This window comes from Chanodichthys erythropterus, chromosome 15, assembly GCF_024489055.1.
Source record: "Chanodichthys erythropterus isolate Z2021 chromosome 15, ASM2448905v1, whole genome shotgun sequence".
In the NCBI taxonomy this organism is placed as follows: domain Eukaryota; kingdom Metazoa; phylum Chordata; class Actinopteri; order Cypriniformes; family Xenocyprididae; genus Chanodichthys; species Chanodichthys erythropterus.
The window spans coordinates 3637519-3662680 of NC_090235.1; the positions used below are offsets into that span (position 1 = coordinate 3637519).

Here is a 25162-nt window from a genome sequence, read left to right on the forward strand (position 1 = left end):
CGAGCGTTTCCTTATTTCAGTACGAGCGCTTCTGCAGCGAGTGGAGCTCCAGAGGAAATACCGTCCGTGAAATAGACACGACACTTCTTTTTGACGGATCTGTGCCAGGTATGTCACATAAATCGACCATTTCGTCTGGTTACAAGGGATTTGATATGGAATAGGCTGTCCTAAATGGAAGCAATTAAGGAGATAGGCTATAAATTAAAAAAAAAATGTACGTATGTCGCATTGTATGATAGAAGTTTTACTAATAAAGAAATTGACATTAATTTAATCTTTGCATCGTTATCGTGACAGACTTTCAGGGGCGTAGGTGAGGGTCTCAGAAACATCGCAGTGGAATATTGAACACGACGCACTAGAATGAGACACGAACAAGTTTCCACACGCAGGTTTTGGTCGTGTTCAGCACAGAGTTGACAGGAGACGTTCTTACTAATGTTTATAACGTAATATTTGTAAAATTATTGTGTGATATCTTTTCATTCCGTGTGGAATTTTCTGTTATCGTCAAACCAAAGCAAACTAACACTTTGAACATTCTTTTTCCCCCCTCATTCACATTCACTTTCAAAATTTGTCAAGACCAGTTCTATGAAAAAACCCATATGCGAGTTTCAAAACTTGAAGCTGACTTTCACTGACTTTACTGTGTTGTTCAAAATGAATAGCAAAAGTAACTCAGCTTGTTAAACAACTAGTTGTAATATCTTGGTGGTTATCACCTGGATCTAACTAGCAGGGGCTGGCTAGAAACCCTCCCAGACCCTGAGGGTAATCAGTTATACCTGATCTTCCTTCTGGATTTAGGGGAGGGGGGAACAGAAATAAGAGTTTGTCTTGACCATATTTGGTTTACAGCACATTGATTTAGCTAAACACTCCATTAAAGTGGGTGGTTCTTGGTTACATGTGTAATTTTGTCCTCAAACTGTAAAACATGTTGTCAGGTAACCTAAAATCTAAATTATCTGGTTTTATTCAAGTCAGAATAGTTGTTTGCCAGAGGGGTTGGGGGGTTCCTGGAAGCTTGTGTGATAGTTTAATTTCGTTTCATTCCCAGAATATAACATTTCTCTTTTTCCATTATATATTTATTTATTTCATAATTTTCTGTTGTTGTTTTCCTCCTGTATTCGTTATTGTAGGGAAGAACCTCAAGCTCTGGGATTTTGATCCTAATCAAGAATGAGATCGTTATTTTGTTTGTTTTATGGCTGGAGATCTGATCCTAGATTCAGCAGGCAGTTTCCAAGTCTTTGAATTGCTCTTCAAGTTCTTTCTTTGATCTTGCATAGAATAGAATGAAAGCATGCTCATGCTCAAATTTCAGGATTCACACACAAACCCGCAGGCTGTCAGTCACACATTACACTCAGATGAGTTTGCAAAAGAAAGTAGCTAACGTAAGGTGAGGGAAGATAAGCTGTATCCGTACATAGTTTTAAAGCTAAAATGTTGCGAAATGCAGTAATGATGCAAACATTGCCTTCTAGCTAAAGCTGGAACTAATTGCTCAGCCTAGTTTTGAGTGTGTAATTTGACACAGCTGAGTGACTGTTGCTCCAATGAAGTAAAAGGGGAGTTTTTTTGTTTTGCAATGAACACTATTGTTCTGCTCTGTGGCTGGTATGTTACTGTAGGAAGCTGAAGTGAGATGGGTGGGGTGTTATTTTGGAAAAGAACTGTTTGATGCAGCCTTTCCATTTCTGTTCCATTCCCTCTAAACAGAATTGACATGCACTTTAAACAATGCAATTAACATGCGCTCTAGACATGCTTGGAATGCCCAGTGTGCTTTGTAAACTTCAGTTTGGCACACAGAAAGTGCTGTTGGCCATATAATCACAGAACAATGCTATATTCAGGAACACAAGATCATGTGCGTTGTGATTGCAAGGGTATGTAGAGTGTTTTCTCTAGAATCTAATGTTTTAATGTCTTTAATGTTATGTAAAATAACTTTTTTCAAAAGACACTCCCTTTCTTTTTTTGTTCTTTTTTTCTACTTCTAAGCAGTGAACTGTGTTAGGGTGTTCTGGATGGTTGCTAGAGCATTGGGTGTTCTTGGTTGTTGCCAAGATGGCACTGCTATATGGTTTCCAGGGTGTTTTAAGTTTGTTGCTAGGGCATTTCAAGGAGGTTGTGAGGGCATTGCTAGGTGGTTGCTAGGCTGTTCTGGGCTGTTGCAAGTGCATTGCTATATGGTTGGTAGAGTATTCTGGGTGGTTACTAGTGCATTGCTAGGGTATTCTTGGTTGTTTCAGGGCATTGCTAGGTGGTTGCTAGGGTGTTCTGAGTTGTTTCAATTCAAGGGCATTGCTGTATGTTTATTAGGGTAATTTGGGGGGTTACTAGGGATTGCTAGGGTGTTCCTGTTTGTTGCCAGGGCATTGCTATTGGCGCTTTTTGGTTCGGCAGTTTACTTTTCCACTGCAGATTAGTACCCAGCGGTTTAGTACCGCTTCAAAGTGGGTGGGATTAGAGATATAGTTGTGCCACCTTTACTGCCGTGGATCCACTCCTTGGCAACTAACGAGATTGCACATCATCTACTAACCACGATACAGCTATTTTTTTTTCAAGTTGCCCACGACAGTCGTTTAAAGCAAGTCATTTAAAAAAAGTAGTTTTTAAAAGTCGCACAAACAAATGATACTGCGGTGGCTGTTACTGACTATTTTTAATCTAGCGGCTTTGGTGTCTCGTGTTTCAAATCCAATGACACTGGTAGTGATGATTCTCTCTGACCAATCAGTGATCTGCAGTGTTTAAACGTCACATTTGGTATCGGTACGGCACACTCCACCTCCACCGAGGTGGTACTATTTAAGCGAGCCATACCATTCCATACCGAGCTGTCCAATGCAGTGGAAAAGTGCCAAAAAGTGAGACGTACCGAACCGTACCATGCAGTGGAAAAGCACCATATGTGAATGTAAGGGTGCTAGGGAGTTGTTGGTTTGTCAAGGCATTGCTATATGATGTTGATCCTGGAGCAATCAACCAATCAGATTTGACAGTTTTTGTCAAGTTTAGGCATACAAAAAGGGTTAGGGGCTTCTTGTTCACCTATCATTTCCCTTTGATTTTAGGAAAAAGTTATGGGTAAGGTTAGGCTTAGGGGCAGTGATGGGGTTAGGACTACATTTTTGGACAGGAATGTTGTTCCATGATCAACAAAAGATGTAGCTTGGAAAAATCACAGCAACAGTTCTGGGTGTCTGTTAAGAGTAAAGTTTAGTATTTTAGATTTGGGGTTTGTTAAATAAAATACGAGGAATAATAATAGCGATGCTCCTCTCAGAGTATTTTAGTTGGGGATGTACCAAAATTTCGGGTATCAACCGAAAAAGCCATTTAATTAGCGTTTCTTCAGTATCTATTTTGTGCGCACAACGTGGATAAGCTACAGTAGTTAATCGAGACAGCTAACTATAGGGCTGGGTTGACAGTATTATTTTCTCGATTTGAATCGGTAATGGTATGGATTCTTAAATTTAAAATCTTTTAGTCTGTGCTATTTTCTGTTGATACGAATGAGAACTTTACAAAATATTTGTAGCATGCCTGCCATCCAATAGTCGCAAAAAGCTTTGTAGATACTTTGTTACTTTTAATATGAAGCAAAGACTCATCTCAGCTGTTTCACCCGGAGAAAGACGTCAATAAAATAGCTTGTAGGCTATATAGTGTCACTTAGCCTAACATTACATTTACATCAAGAAAGCTATATTCAGAGTCCATAAACTCATTAGCATAACATATTCATTGTACTTTTACTTAATCTTTTATGTCTTCATTTTTTAATGTATGTTTTAATAAATCTGTCATGAAAACAAGTTATTACAGTTTATTGTTGTTTAAATGATTATATTTCACCAAAAAACTGGAGTAGAAACAATGCTGTTATTAAAATGTTGATATAAAAACTGCCTTATGTGCAATTTAAATGTTTGTACAACTCAGTTTTAGCTATTTTAGTGTTGATTATTTAGTATGTTCGATTAAATGATTATTAATTTAATATTTATTTTCAGTTTTCTGTCAAGTGCATTCTGAAGTTTCGGTTTCGATGGTTAATTTTCAGTTCTGTGCATCCCATATTTTCATGTTTGAATTAGTGACATGATAGATTTCTCCAGCTTGTATTCAAATCAGATGAACTGCCATTTGCAGTTGCACTCAATGCATTCACATCACATTTACATTATTTAGCTTATGCAAATAAACACAACCACATCGGCTGTGTTCATGAAATGTGAAATCATAAGTCTCCAGTATCACTCCATTTAGATTTATTACTCACATTTTCTCATCTCAAATGGATAAATGATAGATTATATGGATCGACAGGCAGTATGATAGAAATGCCAAAATAATACTTTGTGTATCTTGTCACTCCATAAATAATCTTTCTCCTCTCAAGTCCTCCTCATTCGTTTTCTCATTTCTTCCTCCCCTAGTAACTAACTGTGTTAGCCATTGAAACTAATTACACAACAACTGAATGTGGGAAAGGGTCTCATTATTTAAGAATGTGTTAAGATATCCATGACTGAGGTCTTTTAGGAAGTCTCTCACAGTATGTTTATACTCTGTATTGCACATTGTGACCTACACTTGGCCAAAGTTTAAAGGACTGGTTTGTTTACTTGTGACCGACTTGCCTAGAGCATTTAGTGCGACATTCTTTCTCATGTATGTAGTGCTGACATATCAAAGGGGTTTGGATTCCAGATGTTTACCATTTAGGGACTCGTAAATAATTTCCAGATATCTCTCCCTTTCTGTTCCCAGCTAGTTCTGCTGTGCTGTCAGAGCAGCCTTTAAAGTCATCAGATACTTGCCAAATGATTGTGCAAGTTTAGTTAAATGCTGAAGGAAATATATTCAGCAGGTTTGGAGATTTTTTATGGAACAGATATAAACCACTAACTACCATCCTCTGTGTTTCAGATATGGATCAAAAGCTAAACTCAGTATGAGCAATATACAGTAGCCCATAGCTTTCCTTTGGACATTCACAGACAGAGGACAACGAAGAGAGAGACAGAGAAAGCAGCATGGCTGTCTTCAAGCTGGATAATGTTGAAGACCTTTATGAAATTGGAAATGTTTTGGGAAGGTAAAGAGATGTAAAACAATTCATTTTTTCCTCTGCTATATTATTTTTCCTTAAAGAAAATATGACAGTATCATGGTATATACTGGCGTTCAAAAGTTTAAAGTCATTAAATTATTATTACTAATATTTAGTTAACACTTTTAATCAGCACTGAGACATTAAATTGATCAAAAGTAATAGTAAACACTTTTACATCGCTACAAAACAGTTGCATTTTAAAATGCTGTTTTGTTTTAATGTTCTACTTATCAAAGAATCCTAAAAAAGCAGCTCAACTTATGATTGATAACAATAAATATTTGTTGAGCAGCAAATCAGCATATTAGAATGATTTCTGAAGGGTCATGTGACACTGAAGACTGGAGTAATGGCTGCGGAAAATTCAGATTTGCCATCACAGGAATAAATTCCATTATAAAATATTTAAATTTTAATAATATTTCACAAAATTACTCTGTTTACTCAATTAAATGCAGCCTTGGTGAGCATAAGATTAACATTAAAAAAAATCGTATAGATCCAAACTTTAGAATGGTAGTATTTATCATAATATAGCCTACAAATAATATTATATAAAAGTATTACGATCATATACATTGGTCTTCAAATAGTATAGTTTCCAATATATCCATTTAATAATTATAAATCTACAAAAAAATAATGTAAGGTTCATTTATTTATTTTTTAAAGTGGTTTTAATTGGTTAATTATTACATTAATATGTAAATAAATTATTATTAGGCTGAGAAAAAGTAAAGAATCTAAAATAAATATAATTAAAATAATTTACAGTGCCATCTATATTAATAATTTTACTATATTATAATATACAGCTGGTGCACTAGGCATACATTGTACTGTTATGATTATCTCTTTTGACTAATAAACTATGTAATAGTTTAGTTTAAGTTTATCTACAACCCTAAACAAACACACCTGAACCAGCTAATCAAGTCCTTCTGGATTGCATGAAAATCACAAGCTGAAGCAGGTTTGATATAGAGTTTGCAGGGCAGTGGGCCTCCAGGTGCAGGGTTGAAGCCCTTTGGCCTTGTTCTTATCACTCATCTCTGTTCATTCTCTCTCTCGCCGTCCCAGTGGTCACTTCGGGCAGGTGCGTGAAGTGCGGGAGCGGGCTACTGGCGCTCAGTGGGCGGGGAAGTTTCTGAAGCTGAAGCGAGGTGTAGGAAGCAGGCTGGGCCTGGAGAGAAAGAGTGTGGAGAAGGAGGTGGAGATCCTACAGGGCCTTCAACATCAAAACATCATGGCTCTCAAAGATGTTTTCGAGAGCAGGGCAGAGGTGGTCCTCATCGTTGAGCTGTGAGTATATGTGTATGTCTGAGGTACACAAAATAAAAAAGAGAAAAGATGGAGGAGGCTTTTTTATATAGAAAACAATAGAAAGTGATAATATGATAAATATTATTTTAAAAAATGTCCATCGTATTTTAGAGTAAAATCAAAAGTAAGAAATGAAATATATATTTTGCATTAAGGAAATGTCTGTTTTTTTTTTTGTTTTTTTGTTTTTTTTACCTCTTTTTATATTGTGAAATTCTTTTCAGGACAATTAAATCAATTTACCCTCCACCAAAGGTGGATATTTTTATTAAAATAAATAAAATTATTAATAGCATAAATTAAATTAAATTACAATTAAACCTTACATTTTTAAATAATACAATAAAATATTTTTTTGCATTACACCAATGATGATGACCTGTGGTTCTTGTTGGCCTTATCTTTTTTTTTCTTTTTTCTTTTTTTTTTATATATATAGCATAAAGGGTGGAGAACTCTTTGATTTCATTGCTGAGAAAGAAAACCTCACCGAGACGGAGGCCATTGAGTTTATGAAGCAGATCCTGGAAGGTGTCCGCTACATGCACCAAAAGAACGTTGGCCATTTTGACCTGAAGGTAGGAAGGAAGCCCAGGTCTATGGAAAACTCTTAACTAAATAAGTCCGAAAAGTGAACCGTTCAACCACATGAACAGTTTCAAATGGCCTTCAAAAGTTAATTTTAACTCAGCAAGCATGTCACTTCCTATAAAGATTTCAACATGGCAATGAGGAAGTAGACTGTGTACCTTTCTCTCCAAAACTGTCACCTCTGACCAAATTTAGACACTTCCTGATGAAATATTGACACTTCAAGCACAACCGTATTTATATTTTGATTATGTGTACATTGTGAAAATATCTGTAATATTTATTTATATCTGTGTCTATATCAAACTTTACTGAGATTCTCAAAGAACTCACATCAGAATTTAACTGAACTAAAACCTGCATAGAAAAACTACGTTAGGGTTAGATGAATTACAACACAAGTTAAATTAAATTACACATATATTTTACAATAAAAATCAATAAACGTTGTGTGAGTGAGACTAAAGACATATTTTTATCTTCCTTTTTGTTCTTCAGCCGGAGAACATCATGTTGTCGGACAAGCACGCACCCAAGCCAGACATCAAGATCATTGATTTTGGCATGGCTCATCGCTTCATTCAAGGAGAAGAGTATAAGAGTTTAGGTGGAACCCCTCAGTATATAGGTGAGTGGCTCAGTCTGTTTGCTTTTGACTTCAAGTAAATGTGTGTATGTAAAGGCCATAAAACTACGTAAATATGCAAATGCAGACCTGAAAGCTTGTCCAATACCACAAGCATGAGATATGCACTACAATTTAAAAATTCAAAAGTTTGGGGTCGGTAAGACTTTAATGTTTTTGAAAGAAGTCTCTTATGCTCACCAAGGCTATATTTATTTGATCCAAAATACAGTATAAATAGTAATATTGTGAAATATCATTACAATTTTATAATATGTTAAATAAATGCTGCTGTTAAAGGTGCCCTAGAATTGAAAATTGAATTTACCTCGGCGTAGTTAAATAATTAGAGTTCTGTACATGGAAATGACATACAGAGAGGCCTCCTTATGTAAATTAGATTTTTGCAAAAGACCTCTGAAGAACAGGCGAATCTCAACATAACACCGACTGTGATGCAACAGTCGGAATCATTAATATGTACGACCCCAATATTTGCATATGCCAGCCCATGTTCAAGGCATTACACAAGGGCAGTATTAATGTCTGGAGCTGCACAGCCGAATCATCAGACATTATGCAGGTAAGCAAGCAAGGACAATAGCGAAAAATGGCAGATGGAGCGATAATAACTGACATGATCCATGATATCATGATATTTTTAGTGATATTTGTAAATTATCTTTCTAAATGTACTGTTAAATGTGGTAAAAGATACCATTGTTTCTTACTGTATTCACGGAGACAAGAACCATGTCGTTACTTTCATTATTAAACACTTGCAGTCTGTATAATTCAGAAGCACAACTTCATTCTTTATAAATCTCTCCAACAGTGTCTAATGTTAGCTTTAGCCCGTTAGTTTGAGCACAGTCTCAAACTCATTCAGAATCAAATGTAAACATCCAAATAAATACTATTACATGATCTGATATGCTGCATGACGAACACTTTGTAATGATCCATTTTGAGGGTTATATTAGCTGTGTGAACTTTGATTATGCAATGTATTATAGAGTTGCAAGCTTGGGGCGGGGAGCGCAAGCATTTAAAGGCGACGCACAAAATCGGCGCATTTCTAATTATGCCCCAAAATAGGCAGTTAAAAAATTTAATAATAAAAAATCTATGGGGTATTTTGAGCTGAAACTTCACAGACACATTCAGGGAACACCTTACACTTATATTACATCTTAATTCCCAAAGGGTTCTAGGGCACAAAGGTAGGGTAGGCAGTTTTGAAGAGGCTAGCAATAGCAAGCTAGCTTTGAAAGCATAATATCCCACCCTTCATTCAGAGCATCTCCAAAGCCACGCCTCCTCCAAAAAACATGAACGCGCACAGTCAGAGCAGAGTCTTCAAAGTGCCATGAGAAATGGTGTTGGTAGAGGGTTGAACACAACAGTCTCAGATTACCTCATGTTTTGGTGTTGTTTGTTCAAGATAAGTTGACAAGGCAGGTAGGACATCCTATCATAGGATTGGACAAACTTTTTATGGTCTTGAGACTTCCATAGAATGAATGAATGAAAAAAAAAAAAAAAAAAAAAAAAATATATATATATATATATATATATATATATATATATATATATATATATATATATATATATATATATATATATATATATATATATATTTATATGTATATATATATTTTTGCTGTCAATCGATTAAAAAAATTAACTAGAATAATCACATATTGTTTTCTGTGATCAATAGTGATTAATTGCAAATTAAAAACACTTACGTTTTTTAATATATTTTATAATGTAATAATTTCACAGTTAATCTCCAAACTAATGTAGAAACATAAAGACAGTATATTTTAAATACTTGTTTAATGACATCTTTTTATGAATGAAGGCCAGTATCACTGATATTAATACTGCTACTGATGGATGAAATTGTTTCCCCCCCCCAATTTTAATATGAATTATAGCCATTCAACATTACAGTATAATTGAAAGCTATTCTTTTTTTTCTTCACATAAACTCATAAATATCATATTTACCTGTGCCCTTTCTACCTGTCTAACAGATAAATATACTGAAATTGAATAAAGTTACCAAACAGTCTTTTGGTGTGCTTGAATGGTTTCAAAGCATTTGCATGAATAAGAGAGTGATCATATAGTTTAACACTAGCCAAAGGATGACAGAAAACAGATGCTACGTTAATTGCAATATTAAATATTTTTAATACGTTAAACTGGAACAAATTAATCGCATGTGTTTACGTAGTAACGTTGACAGCACTATTATATTATATTATATTATATTTAGGCCACTTTAAATATTTATTGCTATCACGATGTGAATAGACGTTCAACCAGTATAACAAAAAGTGGTTCTGGAAAAAAAAAAATGCCAACACTACCTTTAATAAAAAGTTAAAAAGAGCAGAATTTATTTTAGTCTTTTTTGTCAATTTAATGCATCTTTGCTGTAATTGAATTTATTATGTTCTTTAAAAATATAAAATCTTACTGACCTGAAATATTTGAACAGCATTGTATACTTAATGTTCATATATGGCGGTAAAAAAACCTCTGTCATCGAGGGGGTGATAAGAGTTACCTTCAGATGTCTGTGCTGTTAAACCAGTTTTGTTATTATTTAAGCAGCTAACAATAAATGTGTCAACAGCTGAGTGTGTGTTTTTGTAACTGTTCAAGCTAATAGCATCTGCATTTATATAACTGCGTACAGTATTTTTTTTGGTTTGCATCTGCTCAAGTGCGTGTTTGACTCAACACTTGCCTCTGTCTCTGTATGTGTGATGTTCCTGCCTTTAGCAATATGCACAAATTTTAGTTCTTGCCATCTCCATGGAGACGATCTAACTTCAGATGGCAGCACTGCGTCAGTTCAGCTAAAAAATGAGTGGTCAGGAACAGAAATAACTATTGTGAGATCACAAATGTGATCTCACTGCTGATGTACTGCAGAAATGTCCTTGAGTGATCTAACAGCTCATCAGTTCTGTTAAACACAATGTGTCTGAAGAAAACATACTGACATAACATTCTTTGTTTGGCCTGCTACTCTTACCTGTGCTCTTTTAAATATCGTCCTTGACATGAACATATATTTTTTCTGTGTACTCTCTAACTGTGTTCTTCAGGAGACTAGAGACCAATATTATTTTTACAACCAATACAAATAGGGGTTATTTTTAATACTGACATGCAGAACAGATTTTAATTTCTGGCACAATAATAAATAGCCAAATCGTTAGATTTTAACAGTAAAATTGAATTATAAATAATGTATTCAATAAATAAATGTGATTAATATATTATTACTAGCTGTTGTCAGATAGAAAAACACTTTATATAAATAGATTTTTAATATGCATAATTAATATGAATATTAAATTTATTCAATAAATAAATGTATTTAATATATTATTAAATATAATATTTTTACTAGCTGCTGTCAGATAGAAATACACTTTATATAAATAGATGTTTTAATATGCATAATTAATATGAATAATAAATAATACATTATATATAATTTATTCAATAAATAAATGTAATTAATATATTATTAAATAATAATTTTACAAGCTGTTGTCAGGTAGAAATACACTTTATATAAATAGATGTTTTTTTAAAAATATGCATAATATGAATATGAAATAATACATTATTTATAATTTAGTAGATATATTTAATAAATTAATTATGAATGTAAATATTATAAATATCTTGAATTATAAATAATGTATTCAATAAATAAATGTGATTAATATATTATTAAATAATTATATTTTTACTAGCTGTTGTCAGATAGAAAAACACTTTATATAAATAGATTTTTAATATGCATAATTCATATGAATATTAAATTTATTCAATAAATAAATGTATTTAATATATTATTAAATAATCATATTTTTACTAGCTGTTGTCAGATAGAAAAACACTTTATATAAATAGATGTTTTAATATGCATAATTAATATGAATAATAAATAATAAATTATAAATAATTTATTCAATAAATAAATGTAATTAATATATTATTAAATATAACATTTTATATTCTAGCTGTTGCAATAAAAAATACACTTTATATAAATGCATAATTAATATGAATAATAAATAATACATTATATATAATTTATTCAATAAATACATATAATTAATATATTATTAAATAATAATAATATTTTTACAAGATGTTGTCAGATAGAAATACACTTTATATAAATAGATTTTTTTTTTTTAAATATGCCTAATATGAATATTAAATAATACATTATTTATAATTTAGTAGATATATTTAATAAATGAATTATGAATGTAAATGTAAGTAGAAGACTGTGAATATTGGTATTGGGCAAAGCAAGTATAATTTTTTCTCCACATGAGCCTAAGCAAAAGTAGAATGCTACTTGATATTAAAGGAACACTCCACTTTTTTTGAAAATAGGCTCATTTTCCAGCTCCCCTAGAGTTAAACAGTTGAGTTTTACCATTTTCAAATCCATTCAGCCAATCTCCGGTTCTGGCGGTACCACTTTTAGCATAGCTTAGCATAGTTCATTGAATCTGATTAGACCGTTAGCATAGCGCTTAAAAATGACCAAAGAGTTTTGATATTTTTCCTATTTAAAACTTGACAAATAAATCGTGTACTAAGACCGACGGAAAATAAAAAGTTGCGATTTTCTAGGCTGATATGGCTAGGAACTATACTCTCATTCAGGCGTAATAATCAAGGAACTTTGCTGCCGTTCCATGGCTGCAGCAGTGCAATGATATTATGCAGCGCCCGTGAGCCCCTGCTTGCACAGGGAACGTGCCTTGCAACCATGGAGACGTTTGTGAGAGACGCTGCGTAATATCATTGCACTGCTGCAGCCATGATACGGCAGCAAAGTTCCTTGATTATTACGCCTGAATGAGAGTATAGTTCCTAGCCATATCAGCCTAGAAAATCGCAACTTTTCATTTTCTGTCAGTCTTAGTACACGATTTAACTACAGAACAGTCAAGTTTTAAATAGGAAAAATATCAAAATTCTTTGGTCATTTTTAAGCGCGATGCTAACGGTCTAATCATATTCAATGAACTATGCTAAGCTATGCTAAAAGTGGTACCGCCAGAACCGGAGATCGGCTAAAACTCAACTGTTTAACTCTAGGGGAGCTGGAAAATGAGCCTATTTTCAAAAAAAGTGGAGTGTTCCTTTAAGCTGTTCCCTTTTGTTCAAAGTGACTAGCACTTTACTTATCATGAGGACATCCTTTGTGAACAACTAGAGGTTAAGTGTTTTCTAAGCACATATAGTGATTGGCTGAATTGTGATCTCAATAACTCACCAGTTCCTGAGTCTGCCCTACTTATGGCTGACCTATCCTCAGTGATTAAGTTAACACCACCACTTTGTCATTTAAAAAAAAAAAAAAAAAAAACACTTTAATTTGATAGACTAATAGGTTTATCCACCCAAAAATTAAAATCATTCATTTACTCATCATTTACTCACCCTCATGTCATTCCAAACCTTTTGTCTTTTTGCGTGTCCTTTTTGGGTTGAACTATTAAGTCATTTTCAGTCACAAAACAATTAGAGATTACACCTTCATCTCTGAAAATGCTAACTAAGGCAGTCTGTTTGTTAGTCTGCTACTTCAAACCAACAAAAAACAACCCTGCAGATTTTCTGTCAATGTAAAGTGAAGCTTTGTTCATATGAAACTCAGTAGGGAACAGAGCACAATCTACTGTGGTTCATGTGAGGACATGAACATGTGCTGTTGATCTCAAAGAATGCACTTAATGGTATGAAGTTTTTTTGAGTTTGACTTCTCAAAAATGCTTGCTTCTGTCTGGCGAAAGCTCTCTCAAACTTATGATTAATGTCATAAAATGAGATAAGTGCGCTGTTGCAACTGAAAAAATGCTGAGGGCTTTACGAGAGTTGGAAAGTTTTATTTTAACTTTACATTATTTTTCTCCTGACTTAAATCTTTCCTTTTTTCTCAGGCCCTGAGATCATCAACTACGAGCCTCTCAGTACAGCATCAGATATGTGGTAAGTCTTACCTGCTTAAATTAGTAACAAACACTCAAACGTTCATGCAAATATAAGGTTAGTGTGCATAAGGGAGTTTTTAGGCATGCTCAAACTTGATTCGCCTTCTGCAGATATCCCCATGTGCTTGTTTAAGTGTGTGCACCTGTCTCAGCGTGCATATATATTTGTACATGCGACTGAATATGGATGTCATGTGTGAAACATTGTCAGGAGGCAAACTATTTTGGCTTTTGACAGAACGCAGTAGCTATCATCTGCTGTGCCAAAGACAACAACTCATGTCTGGTTAGCATAATATGTGTTCGGTTTACATCTTAATCATTCCTGAAGCTCAACTGGTAGAGCATGGCACAAACAAAGCTGGGGTCATGGGTTCAGTTTCCAGAAAACACTTGAAAAAAAAAGTCACTTGACATATAAAAGAAAATATTAGATAAATAGTGAATTTCTACATCAAAATGTAAACTCTGTGAATTATATTTTATTTATTTTAATAAATATATATTTATTTTATTAATTAAATGATATATATGAAATGGCTTAAAAATATGTTTATTTTGGATATAATAGTTAATAGTTGTGTATAGTTGTATATAAACATTTTTATTTTAATATGTTTAAAAAAATATATATGTAAAATAGTTAATAATAATAGTAATATGTTTATTTTTTATACCGCCTTTCAAGAACCTAAGGTCGCTTCACAAAATTAATACAATCAATTGACAAACTAAATATAACAGACAGTCAGAAGGGACATTCAGAAGAACAGAAGTTTACAACAAATAACTACAGATAATTAACATATAATAAAAATGAATAAATAAAATTAAAATAGTTTTATTATGTTACTAATATTTATTTTTGGTTTGCATGTCGAATAGATCAGACTTCTATACACAGGCTTTAAGATTCATAATGATGATTAATCATGCTCTTGTGATGTTTTTCAGGAGTATTGGTGTCATCACCTACATTCTGTAAGTAGTCTTTTATTGTTCATCATCATATGACAACACTCCCGACAGCCAAATCCTTTATGAATCATTCTGCAAAAAGTCTGTTCCAGATATTCAGATTTTCAGAACTGGGACATAAATTACCTCTGAAATAAAGCCTCCCTTTGACAAGCAATGTGCTTTCTTGAGTTTATAGGTCAGGTCCCATGGGATGAGATCAGTTATGTCAGAAATGAAGCACACCAGATATGGAGTAGATAACCAACTGAATGCTTAGTAATAGCCTTCGGCTTTAAAGGATTAGTGCACTCCAGAATTCAGAATTCCTGAAATTTTACTTGCCCCCATGTCATCCAAGATGTTCATGTCTTTCTTTTTTTAAATCAAAAAGAAATTAAGGTTTTTGAGAAAAACATTCCAGGATTTTTCTACATATAGTGGACTTCACCAGGGACCAATGGGTTGAAGGTCCAAATTGCATTTTCATTGGAGCTTCAAAGGGCTCTACACGATCCCAGATGAGGAATAATGAGGAGTCTTATCTAGAGAAACAATAATTTTCTTAAAAAAATATGTACGTTTTAACCAGAAATGCTCGTCTTGCACTGCTCTGTGATGCACCACGCATTACGTAATCATGTTGGAAAGGTCACGCGTGACGTAGGCGGAAGTACTGTGGTAGTGCAAAAAACTCATTTTCTCCCCGAACTTCAAAATCTTCTGACATTGTTGTTTTACCCTTTTTGTAAAGGCAATTTGACGTTCACTTCGTAAATACTGTAAAAAAAAATTGTTGTATCAACTTAAAAAATAAGTGTTCATTCTGCCTTAAAATTTAAGTTTAGTCAACTCAAATATCCACTTAGTACAGCTTCGCATTTCAAGTTGACTTGTTGACAAGTTGACAACTTTCTCAGTTGGACACACCAGGACGTGATTTAGTCACACCTTTTTTTTTTTTTTTTTTTGCCACAACATGGGATTAATCAATGCATGCTGATGAATAGTTGTCTTAATCTGCATACCCTAGTTTTGCACTGATGTAAAAAGACTGACAGTGACATGAGACCTCATGTTGGCAAAATGTTTTAATCTTTTAACTATCAAATCAAAAAACTATTGGTCAAAAACAGAACGGTCTGACTTTATATTTGTGAAATTATATGCTACACAAAAAAAGCATGAAACAAAAACAGCAGACAGGATGAATGTGATGCAAATTCACTCTCTGACAGCAGGTGGCGCTTATGGAAGAGCAGTGATACAGCGTTTACTTGGTTACTGCTGTAAACAAAGCAGCACTGCGTGACTAAATAGCTACTTTAATTGGAGGTAAGACAAAAATAAAATGCCACTGCCATCGAAACTTTTCTGAAGACAGCAAGTTCCCTTCAGAGATATATTCATATAACCCCTCACTATTTACCTTTACCACTGTCCCAGTAGCTCCTGAAAATAACAGAAAAATAAATACAAAAAATACAGTACAGACACTGGAGAAATGTAATGTATTTTTGTACTCATATTTCTGTTATTTTCGGGGGCTACTGGAACAGTGATAAAGATCTACCAGTCAATCGTGACTAGTTGGCTCGTCCTTTCCACCAACATCCTTGACTTCCAAACTTTGCTTTTTAAAGTATTCAGCTATTGACCTTTTCATTTTAATATGGCTTATTTCCTAAATTTGCTGAATTCCTAATTGGCGCATTTCATCATCAGCGTGTACATTCGCTCTCTAGCGGTTAATAAATTGAACTGCATGTGTCTTGCGGAAAAACATTGTAGCCGGAGCAACCTCTTTCTGTTTATGTCTATGACGAGTCATGCAGGTACTGGCCTACTTCGCAGTGGTGCCGACCAGACCACTGTAAATAGTCCGAATATAAACACTTATTATAGGCATACCATAGTGATTCAGGATAAGACAAAATTCCGGTTTGGAAAATGGATTCATGATCTACTCGTTCATTATATATTACTTTTGTTCATTTTGAACACAAAAAGTTAGGGATTGCTGCATTTAAACTGCAATTTGGACCTTCAAATCGCTTGTAGCCATTGAAGTCCACTATAGAAAATACTGAAATGCTTTCCTCAAAAACCTTAAAGGTGCTCTATGTAAGAATGACAGCTAGTGGTTGAAATGGGTACTGCAGTCCAAATTCAAAATATTGTTTGCTCCGCCCCCTCCTCCTCACACTCGACTCTCTCGCGGGTCGCCAGTTTGAAGACACGCAACAGGAGCAAGCTCAATTGACATTGGAAGGCGATGAGACTTACTGTAAGATAATTAGTTGATTTATTGACAATTCGCTGCATTAGTTTTCCGCCAACATGCTGTCTTGCACAGACCAAACAAAAACAGAAATTCCAACACAAACGCAAATTTCAAATTAAAATAACTGGCTGTAGCAATGGTTTTCAGAGAAACAAGTATGTGAACTCAGCATGTTTAATAAATATCTGCAAACATGGTATTTTTATGCTTTAGAACAGTCAAAAACTTACATAGCACCTTTAATTTTTTTCAACTGAAGAAAGAAAGACATAAACATCTTGGGTGACATGGGGGTAGGTAAATTATCAGGAAATTCATTCTGGAGTGAACTAATCCTTTAAGCGGGAATAAAGCAGTTGATCTTAAAGATGGTGTGCGTAATTTTCCCCTCTCGCAGATTATCGTGGAGAGATATGTCAGGAATAATGCCTGTAGAAACTATTGTATTTTGATGGAAACTATAGACCATTTCAAACACGTAAACAACAAACGCATTGTATGACTAGTCTTGAAGTATTCCAGTGGTGCCATTTTTAAATCTTAGATCTGATATGTGCATAATTTTAAGTCAAGTGATAATGGAACACTCAAGGGGTTTAGAAAAACAATTGAAAATAAACAATGATGTGGAATTACCGTATCCTTTAAATTTTCAGAAGGTTAGTTCCGGGCCTGGGGAGCATCCAACCATAGAGCAACATAGACCTAATTTTAATTTTGATGTTCTTAAAGGATTAGTTCACTTCTGAATGAAAATTTCCTGATAATTTACTCACCCCCGTCATCCAAGATGTTCATGTCTTTCTTTCTTCAGTGGAAAAGAAATTAAGGTTTTTGAGGAAAACATACCAGGATTTTTCTCCATATTCACGAGTTTGTGTGCCCATATAATCTTAGCTTAAGTGGTAAACAGATTTGGCTTGCTGTCTGCTATAGAGGGGCTCGGAAAGAATATCCTACTCGAGCTCCGATTAACCCCCTATAACAGGCAAAAATAAGTACAAAAGGAGGAGAAGGGGAGGAGGAGGGATGCCAAAAGAACTAACAACGGGAAGAGGTAAGATGCTGGTTTAATACCTCGGTATTAATTGGAAGATTAGATGGGCGTACTCCTCCCGAAATTACGTTTATTAACTTCACTAGTAGATTTCAGTGAGGTTCACCGGGTTGAAGGTCCAGATTGCAGTTTCAGTGTTGCTTCAAAGGGCTCTACACAATGCCAGACTAGGAATAAGCATCTTATCTAGCAAAACAATATGTCATTTTCTAAAAAAAAAAATAATAATTTATATACTTTTTAACCACAAATGCTCATCTTGCACTAGCTCTGTGATCTGCATGCATGATGTAATCACGTTACAAAGGAGGTCATGCGTGACGTAGGCGGAAGTACCGATCCAGTGTCTACAAAGCGGATGTGCAAAGATTAAGCCAAAAGTCAATATCGGACGATTTTGAATTTAGAGGATAAAATTAGATTAAGGTTTTCGCCCTACTTCCGCCCACTGACCTTTCAACATATTGCGTGGCGCAATGCATGAACATCTTGGATGACATGGGGTTGAGTAAATTATCAGGAAATTTTAATTCAGAATTGAACTAATCCTTTAATAGCGGGTTTAAATCAATTATCGCAATTCCACTGTGCATTGAGTGCCTCCTGCTGATCCAGTAGCTTTATTAACATGGCATCTAATGCACAGAAGCCATTGGCATTGGCATTGACATCCAGTTGTCATTGGCATGTGCCAGTGGAAAGTGGCATATGCGACTAAACAAATATATCAAATATGCCTTAAACTGACGAATAGCCATTGAAATGGTCTATATTTGTCATAATACATTTTTTATGAAGGACTTAGTGTATATCTGCAGTATTTACCCCCTCTCTCAGTTCTCTAGGCAAACATTTGCTCCCAAGTTAAAACATTTGTTATTCATGTATATTTATGCCATCAGTTTGAGTGGCCTGTCACCATTCCAAGGGGAGACAGATGAAGAGACGCTGAGGAACATTGTGGCAATGAACTATGAGTTTGAACCTCACCACTTCAGCCAAACCAGCAACATGGCCAAAGACTTCATCCAGAAATTACTAGTTAAAGACCAGAGGTAACAAGAATTACAGTCATTATATTTGAATCATTGGGATTATCTATCTATCTATCTATCTATCTATCTATCTATCTATCTATCTATCTATCTATCTATCTATCTATCTATCTATCTATCTATCTATCTATCTATCTATCTATCTATCTATCTATCTATCTATCTATCTATCTATCTATCTATCTATCTATCTATCTATCTATCTATCTATCTATCTATCTAATCTATCTATCTATCTATCTGGTTGAGATTTCAAGCTGCGATTTTAATCTTTAAAGGGATAGTTCACCCAAAAATGTAAATTATGTTAAAATTTACTCACCCTCAAGTTGTTCCAAACCTGTATACATTTCTTTGTTTACAGTTAAATTACAGTAATGTATACATTTCTTTGTTCTGCTGAACACAAAGGAAGATATTTTGAAAAATGTTTGTAACCAAGCAGACCTTGGCCCCTATTGACTACCATAGTAGGAAAAAAAATACTATGGTAGTCAATGGGGGACGAGATCTGCTTGGTTACAAACATTTTTCCAAATATCTTCTTTTGTGTTCAGCAGAACACAAAAGAAATTTGTACAGGTTTGGAACAACTTGGGTGAGTAAATTAGTGAAAAAAAATTCATTTTTGGGTGAACTATCCCTTTAACTATCTAAATCTTTTGTCGAATTAATACTTTTTAAGGGTTAAATATTGTTATTTGACTTCTGTGCATTTGTATTTAGTGAAAGAATGACAGCAGAAGAGTGTCTCATTCATCCCTGGATTAAGGTGAGATGCATAAACTTTCCTCTCTTCTCTTTTCTCTATTTTCTGGCATAACTATTTGTCATTTTCTCAGAAGGATTATTTCATTAACTGTTTTCCAAATCCGTTTCTCTTTTAGCCTCTCAATAGAACTCAGATAGCCAACAGGAACCGCTCCTCCATCAACATGAAAAACTTTAAGAAGTTCAATGCAAGGAGGAAATGGAAGGTTGGTGTTTGTTTGTTAAACAGCATTGCTGTGGGTTTTGTCTACATGGTCAGAGAAACACGCTATTGGCTGGAGTTTGTAGACTGTTGTCACCCGCAGACCAACTTTCTTTGCTACTCGTGTGTCTCACTGCATGCTTTGTCTTTCATGTCTTTCTGTCTCCCTCAGTGAATCTCTGTCCCTCCTGTACTGATGAACATCTAGTATCATTCTTCATATCAGCCTTTAATTTCCAAATTCAGTGATTTTACATTTAATTAGCAGCCATGTTTTTACATAATGTGAGTCTTTCTTGATGATGCACACTCTTTTTATTTGCTTTGATGCCAATGGTAGCATGTCACTACCATGGTGTTTTTTGTTTTTGTTTTTGTTTTTTTTTGTTTTTTTATTAAACATATATAAAATAATTTGTAAAGGAATTCATGTAACAACAGTTGTTGTCATGACGAGGGGCTCTTAAGCTCTAAAAAAGCACCGTAAAAATGCCTGTGAAAACGGTTGCTTTAAATGTCTGGTTGCTAACACTAACTTAGCTGACTCAAATGACTTCTCTGACCTAACAGACCAATGAGTAAAGAGAGACACCTGCTGTTCAGTAGAAAACTCTTGAGTCATTTTGTTACTCTGTCATAATGCATATTTGTTGCTCTTTTTCTTTGATTGTGACAAATATTTTGTGGAAATACACTGTAATATTTATTAACTATGCGAATGTTGTTGATTTTTTCATCTGACACTATAGATGTCCTTTAACATGGTTTCGGCTTGTAATCGGTTTTGTCGACTGCAGTTACTGTGTAAGGCCCGTGGTCCGGAGCAACAAGAACTGGTAAGAATCTCATGCAAACAGGTTCATATTTCCACCAAACATACTTTTTAATTTTAGTTAAATAATTAAGCGGGTAAATAAAATAAAACCCATCTTTGTACCTTTTTTGTGACATTTTTTAAGAATAGTTAAAGGGTTAGTTCACCCAAAAATGAAAATTCTGTCATTTATTACTTACCCTCATGCCATTCCACACCTGTAAGACCTTCGTTCATCTTCGGAACACAAATTAAGATATTTTAGTTGAAATCCGATGACTCCGTGAGGCCTCCATAGGAAGCAATGACACTTCCTCTCTCAAGATCCATAAAGGTACTAAAAACATATTTAAATCGGTTCATGTGAGTACAGTGGCTCAATATTAATATTATAAAGCGACAAGAATATTTTTGGAGTGCCAAAAAAAACTAAATAACGACTTATTTAGTGATGGCCGATTTCAAAACAATGCTTCAGGAAGCATCGGAACATAAATTAATCAGTGTATCGAATCTGCTGCCATCGGATTTCAACTAAAATATCTTAATTTGTGTTCCGAAGATTAACGAAGGTCTTACGGGTGTGGAACGGCATGAGGGTAAGTAATAAATGAAATACTTTTCATTTTTGGGTGAACTAACCCTTTTTGTATGTTCTTCAAGCATCTTAGAGATGTTGCCATAGTTCTTCTGGATTTAGTGTGTCTCATTTTGTTCTGTTGTCAGACTCCTTGTGCATACAAAAATCCCACTTTGTGGATTATTACAATTAATGGCAAAAGGAATGTTTGGAAATGTAACCTGATATTTCCTAGTGACACAATACAGCAAAAGATATAAATAGCTGGCTTATTTTTGTGAAAATACTAACGTGCCTAAGACTTTCACCTAGTACTGCACATGAAAATGAAATATAACACAATAATAATATTATTTAAAGAGAGAGAAATAAGAGGAAGATGTGTTTAATTCTTATAAATAATACAATGCTTAATTTTCCTGGTGTTTTCCAATCAGAGAGACTGTGAGAGCGATCAGGAGGACACAGGCACAAAACCTGCGTCCCTCTTACGCAGACGTCTTAGTAGCAGTTCATAAATCTCACTGGTAGAGGGAGTCTAAATCCACAAGCATCTCCCTGTATCGAGGCGGCAGCGCTCATTCAATCTGCAGTACTTCATAGTGCCAAGATGCCAAGAGGGGGAGACAGAGGCCGCAATCCACAGGATCTCTTCTCTCATTCAAAGGCCTTGAACCTCAGTGCATGTGATTGCCCAACCACCAGCTACACATCCAGTTACAATGGATGACATAATCTGAAAGATGGACGGGGCCATGAGATCATTGTGGTTTTCTATACTAATATGCAAGCATGTTCATAGAGTTCTACCTCTGACAGACTGAGTGTGATTCATTTACCTGAAGTGCTGTTGACAGGAGGGTCAGGTGTCTTGAAGGAGGTTCCTACAACATTACGTTTACCTTTAACAATTTTTTTTTAACTTCAGATTTATTTCAGTGGGATTGCAAAGTTACTATAGGGACCATTTATGTAGTTAAGCTATATATACTACAGTTCAAAAGATTTGGGATCTTTTTTTTTTTTTAATTATTGCTTTTATTCATCAAGGATGGATTAAATTTAAGTGACAGTAAAGAGTTTTATATTGTTACAAAAATATAAATGCTGTTATTTGGAATTTTCTGTTCATCAAATAATCCTGTAAAAATGTCTCACAGTTTCCACAAAAATATTAAAGGAATAGTTCATCCAAAAATGAAAGTTCTGTCATCATTTACTCACCTTCAAGTTGTTCCAAACCAGTATTCACATTCTGAAGAAAGTTTGTAACCAGGCTGATTTGGGCCACCATTGACTTCCATAGAAGGAAAAAAAACACAAAACTATAGAAAGTCAATGGTGGCCCAAAGCAGCCGGGTTACAAACTTTCTTCAAAATATCTTTGTTTGTTTTCAACAGAACAAAGAAATGTATACAGGTTTGGAACAACTTGAGGGTGAGTAAATGATGACAGAATTTTCATTTTTGAGTGAACTATCCCTTTAAGAAGCTCAACTGTTTTCAACATTGATAATAATAAGAAATGTTTCTTGAGCAGCAAATCAGCATTTTAGAATCATTTCTAAAGGATCATGTGACACTGAAGACTGGAATAATGATGCTGAATATTCAGCTTTGCCATCATAGGAATAAATTATATTTATTAGACAAAACATCAAAATGGAAAAGTATTATTTTAAATTGTAATAATATTTAAGAATTGTATTTTGTGTTTTTACAGTCTTGGTGAGCATAAGAGACAAAAAAAAAAAAAAAAATCTTGCTGATCCCAAATTTTGAACAGTAGTGTGTGTATGTGTGTTTATATATATATATATATATATACATACATACATACATACATACATACATACATACACACACACACACACACACACACACACACACACACACACACACACAGTCCCGTTTATACCTGGTATTAACATTCATTCAGCAACTTGCAGTTCTAAAAGAAGGTTTATGATTTCATGTACATCACTTACTATGTCATTGTGTTACTGCATGTTAATAAAGCACAGCATGTTTAAAAAAAAAAGAAAAAAGCACAAAAAAATGATGCCGATTACATGGACTTTAAGCTAACCAGATTTATTTTTATAACAATTATTACTCATTTTAGTGGGGCAAAATTAATTTTGAATTTTAAACCCTTGTTTAAGCACAATGATGGTAGACAGGCGAGTAGACGATCCTTTTAACGTTTACACTACAAATGCAACATGGTCACGTGTGTTTCTGACTACCTCTGAATATGGCTTGAGTGAGTGAACCGATCATGAAACCTTTTGCACATCATTTAGTACAGACCAACCAAGATGGATCTTAAAACCAGGTGTAAACGAGATCATAGTTTACTGTACTTAAAGACAAACAAACAAACCAAATTTTAAGAGAGGACTTTTGGGCTGAGTGCCTTAACCTACATATCTTCTGAAAAACTATTCTAAACCAATACATGTTCTCCTGTCCTGAATTAGACTTCCAGAGACCAAACCGTATTCCCTATATTGATACCATATTGTTGAGATTCAACCAGCTGCCTTTTTTCTTCACATGGCTGAAATATTGCATGAGTGCTGGCTGACGAGTGTAATACCTAGTAGGCATCTTCAGTACGGTCATCTCTGAGCAATGATGGTATTAATTTATGACATGAACAGATATATACAGCTGTTATAAAATGTGTTTGACATGTAAAGCAGTTAACAACTTTACAACTTATTGACTTTACTCACTGAGTGTGATCAACAGAGATTTCATGTGAAGAGCCACTTTAAATGTACTTGAATTGCGTCATGCGGTGTTGAGCTTTATGAAACGCTTATTCTAGACACTAATTGTTGCCTTTACTGTCATTCTCAAGAAACTATATTTATATAGATATAACTAACTATAAACTATATATAAGTTAATTGTTGATAGTGCTTAACTAATATTTTTAATTTGTATGTGTATATATATATATATATATATATATATATATATATATATATATATATATATATACACACACACACACACACACATATGCACACATTAGTCTATTTCAAAGGTCTTCCTTGTAGATAAAATCAATGTTCAGTTTGAGAAGTCTTCCATTATCCAGACATTAGCTACAACACTTTACCCTCTTACACTCTTGCCTATAGAACTTGTCATGTGAATATCGCACAAATTAATATTATATATTGCTGTCATGATTTATTTTGTAAACTATACCTGACTTGCAATGAATGTTACCGTGTCTTCTGTTATCTAACTTTTGCCTGGGTGTTGTAATTCCTGTAATATTATGTAACATCACAGTTTAATGTATCAAATATTTCAACAGACCACTGTTTGTATCAGTAACATTTAGTTTTTTTGTTTTTTTTTTGTTATGTTTATTTATGTTTTTAAATGGAGCATGTCAGATTAGCGAGTGTGATTTTTGTTTTCTCTATGTATCAAATTTTCTTATGCAGTATTTGTGTGTTTCGTTTGCTTGTGTATTTGCAAATGTATAATGATTTGGTGTGTGTTTAGTTTTTTATATAATTTGATACTATTGTCTTAGCTATAAAAAAATGTCAGTGAGTAATTTGGTGCATGCGTTTTTTCCTATACAATTTTAATGTATGTCCTGGTTTGTTTTGATACTGCTATGTGTAAATTAAAAGCAGTTTGTCCTTTAATTTAATGTCTGATCAAATTTG

The 25162-nt window shown here is 34.2% G+C and overlaps 1 protein-coding gene across 1 annotated transcript; it reads left to right on the top strand.

Moving 5' to 3' along the window:
- Positions 1 to 25098, top strand: si:dkey-240h12.4 (death-associated protein kinase 2). Its single transcript, XM_067411371.1, has 12 exons — positions 1 to 108; positions 4963 to 5131; positions 6230 to 6451; positions 6912 to 7050; positions 7562 to 7691; positions 13691 to 13739; positions 14696 to 14722; positions 18942 to 19094; positions 19821 to 19866; positions 19982 to 20071; positions 20817 to 20903; positions 21899 to 25098. The coding sequence occupies exons 2-12, from the start codon at positions 5070 to 5072 to the stop codon at positions 21977 to 21979; spliced, it is 1086 nt and encodes a 361-aa protein (XP_067267472.1). The 5' UTR covers positions 1 to 108; positions 4963 to 5069; the 3' UTR covers positions 21980 to 25098.
- Positions 25099 to 25162: the final 64 nt, after the last annotated feature.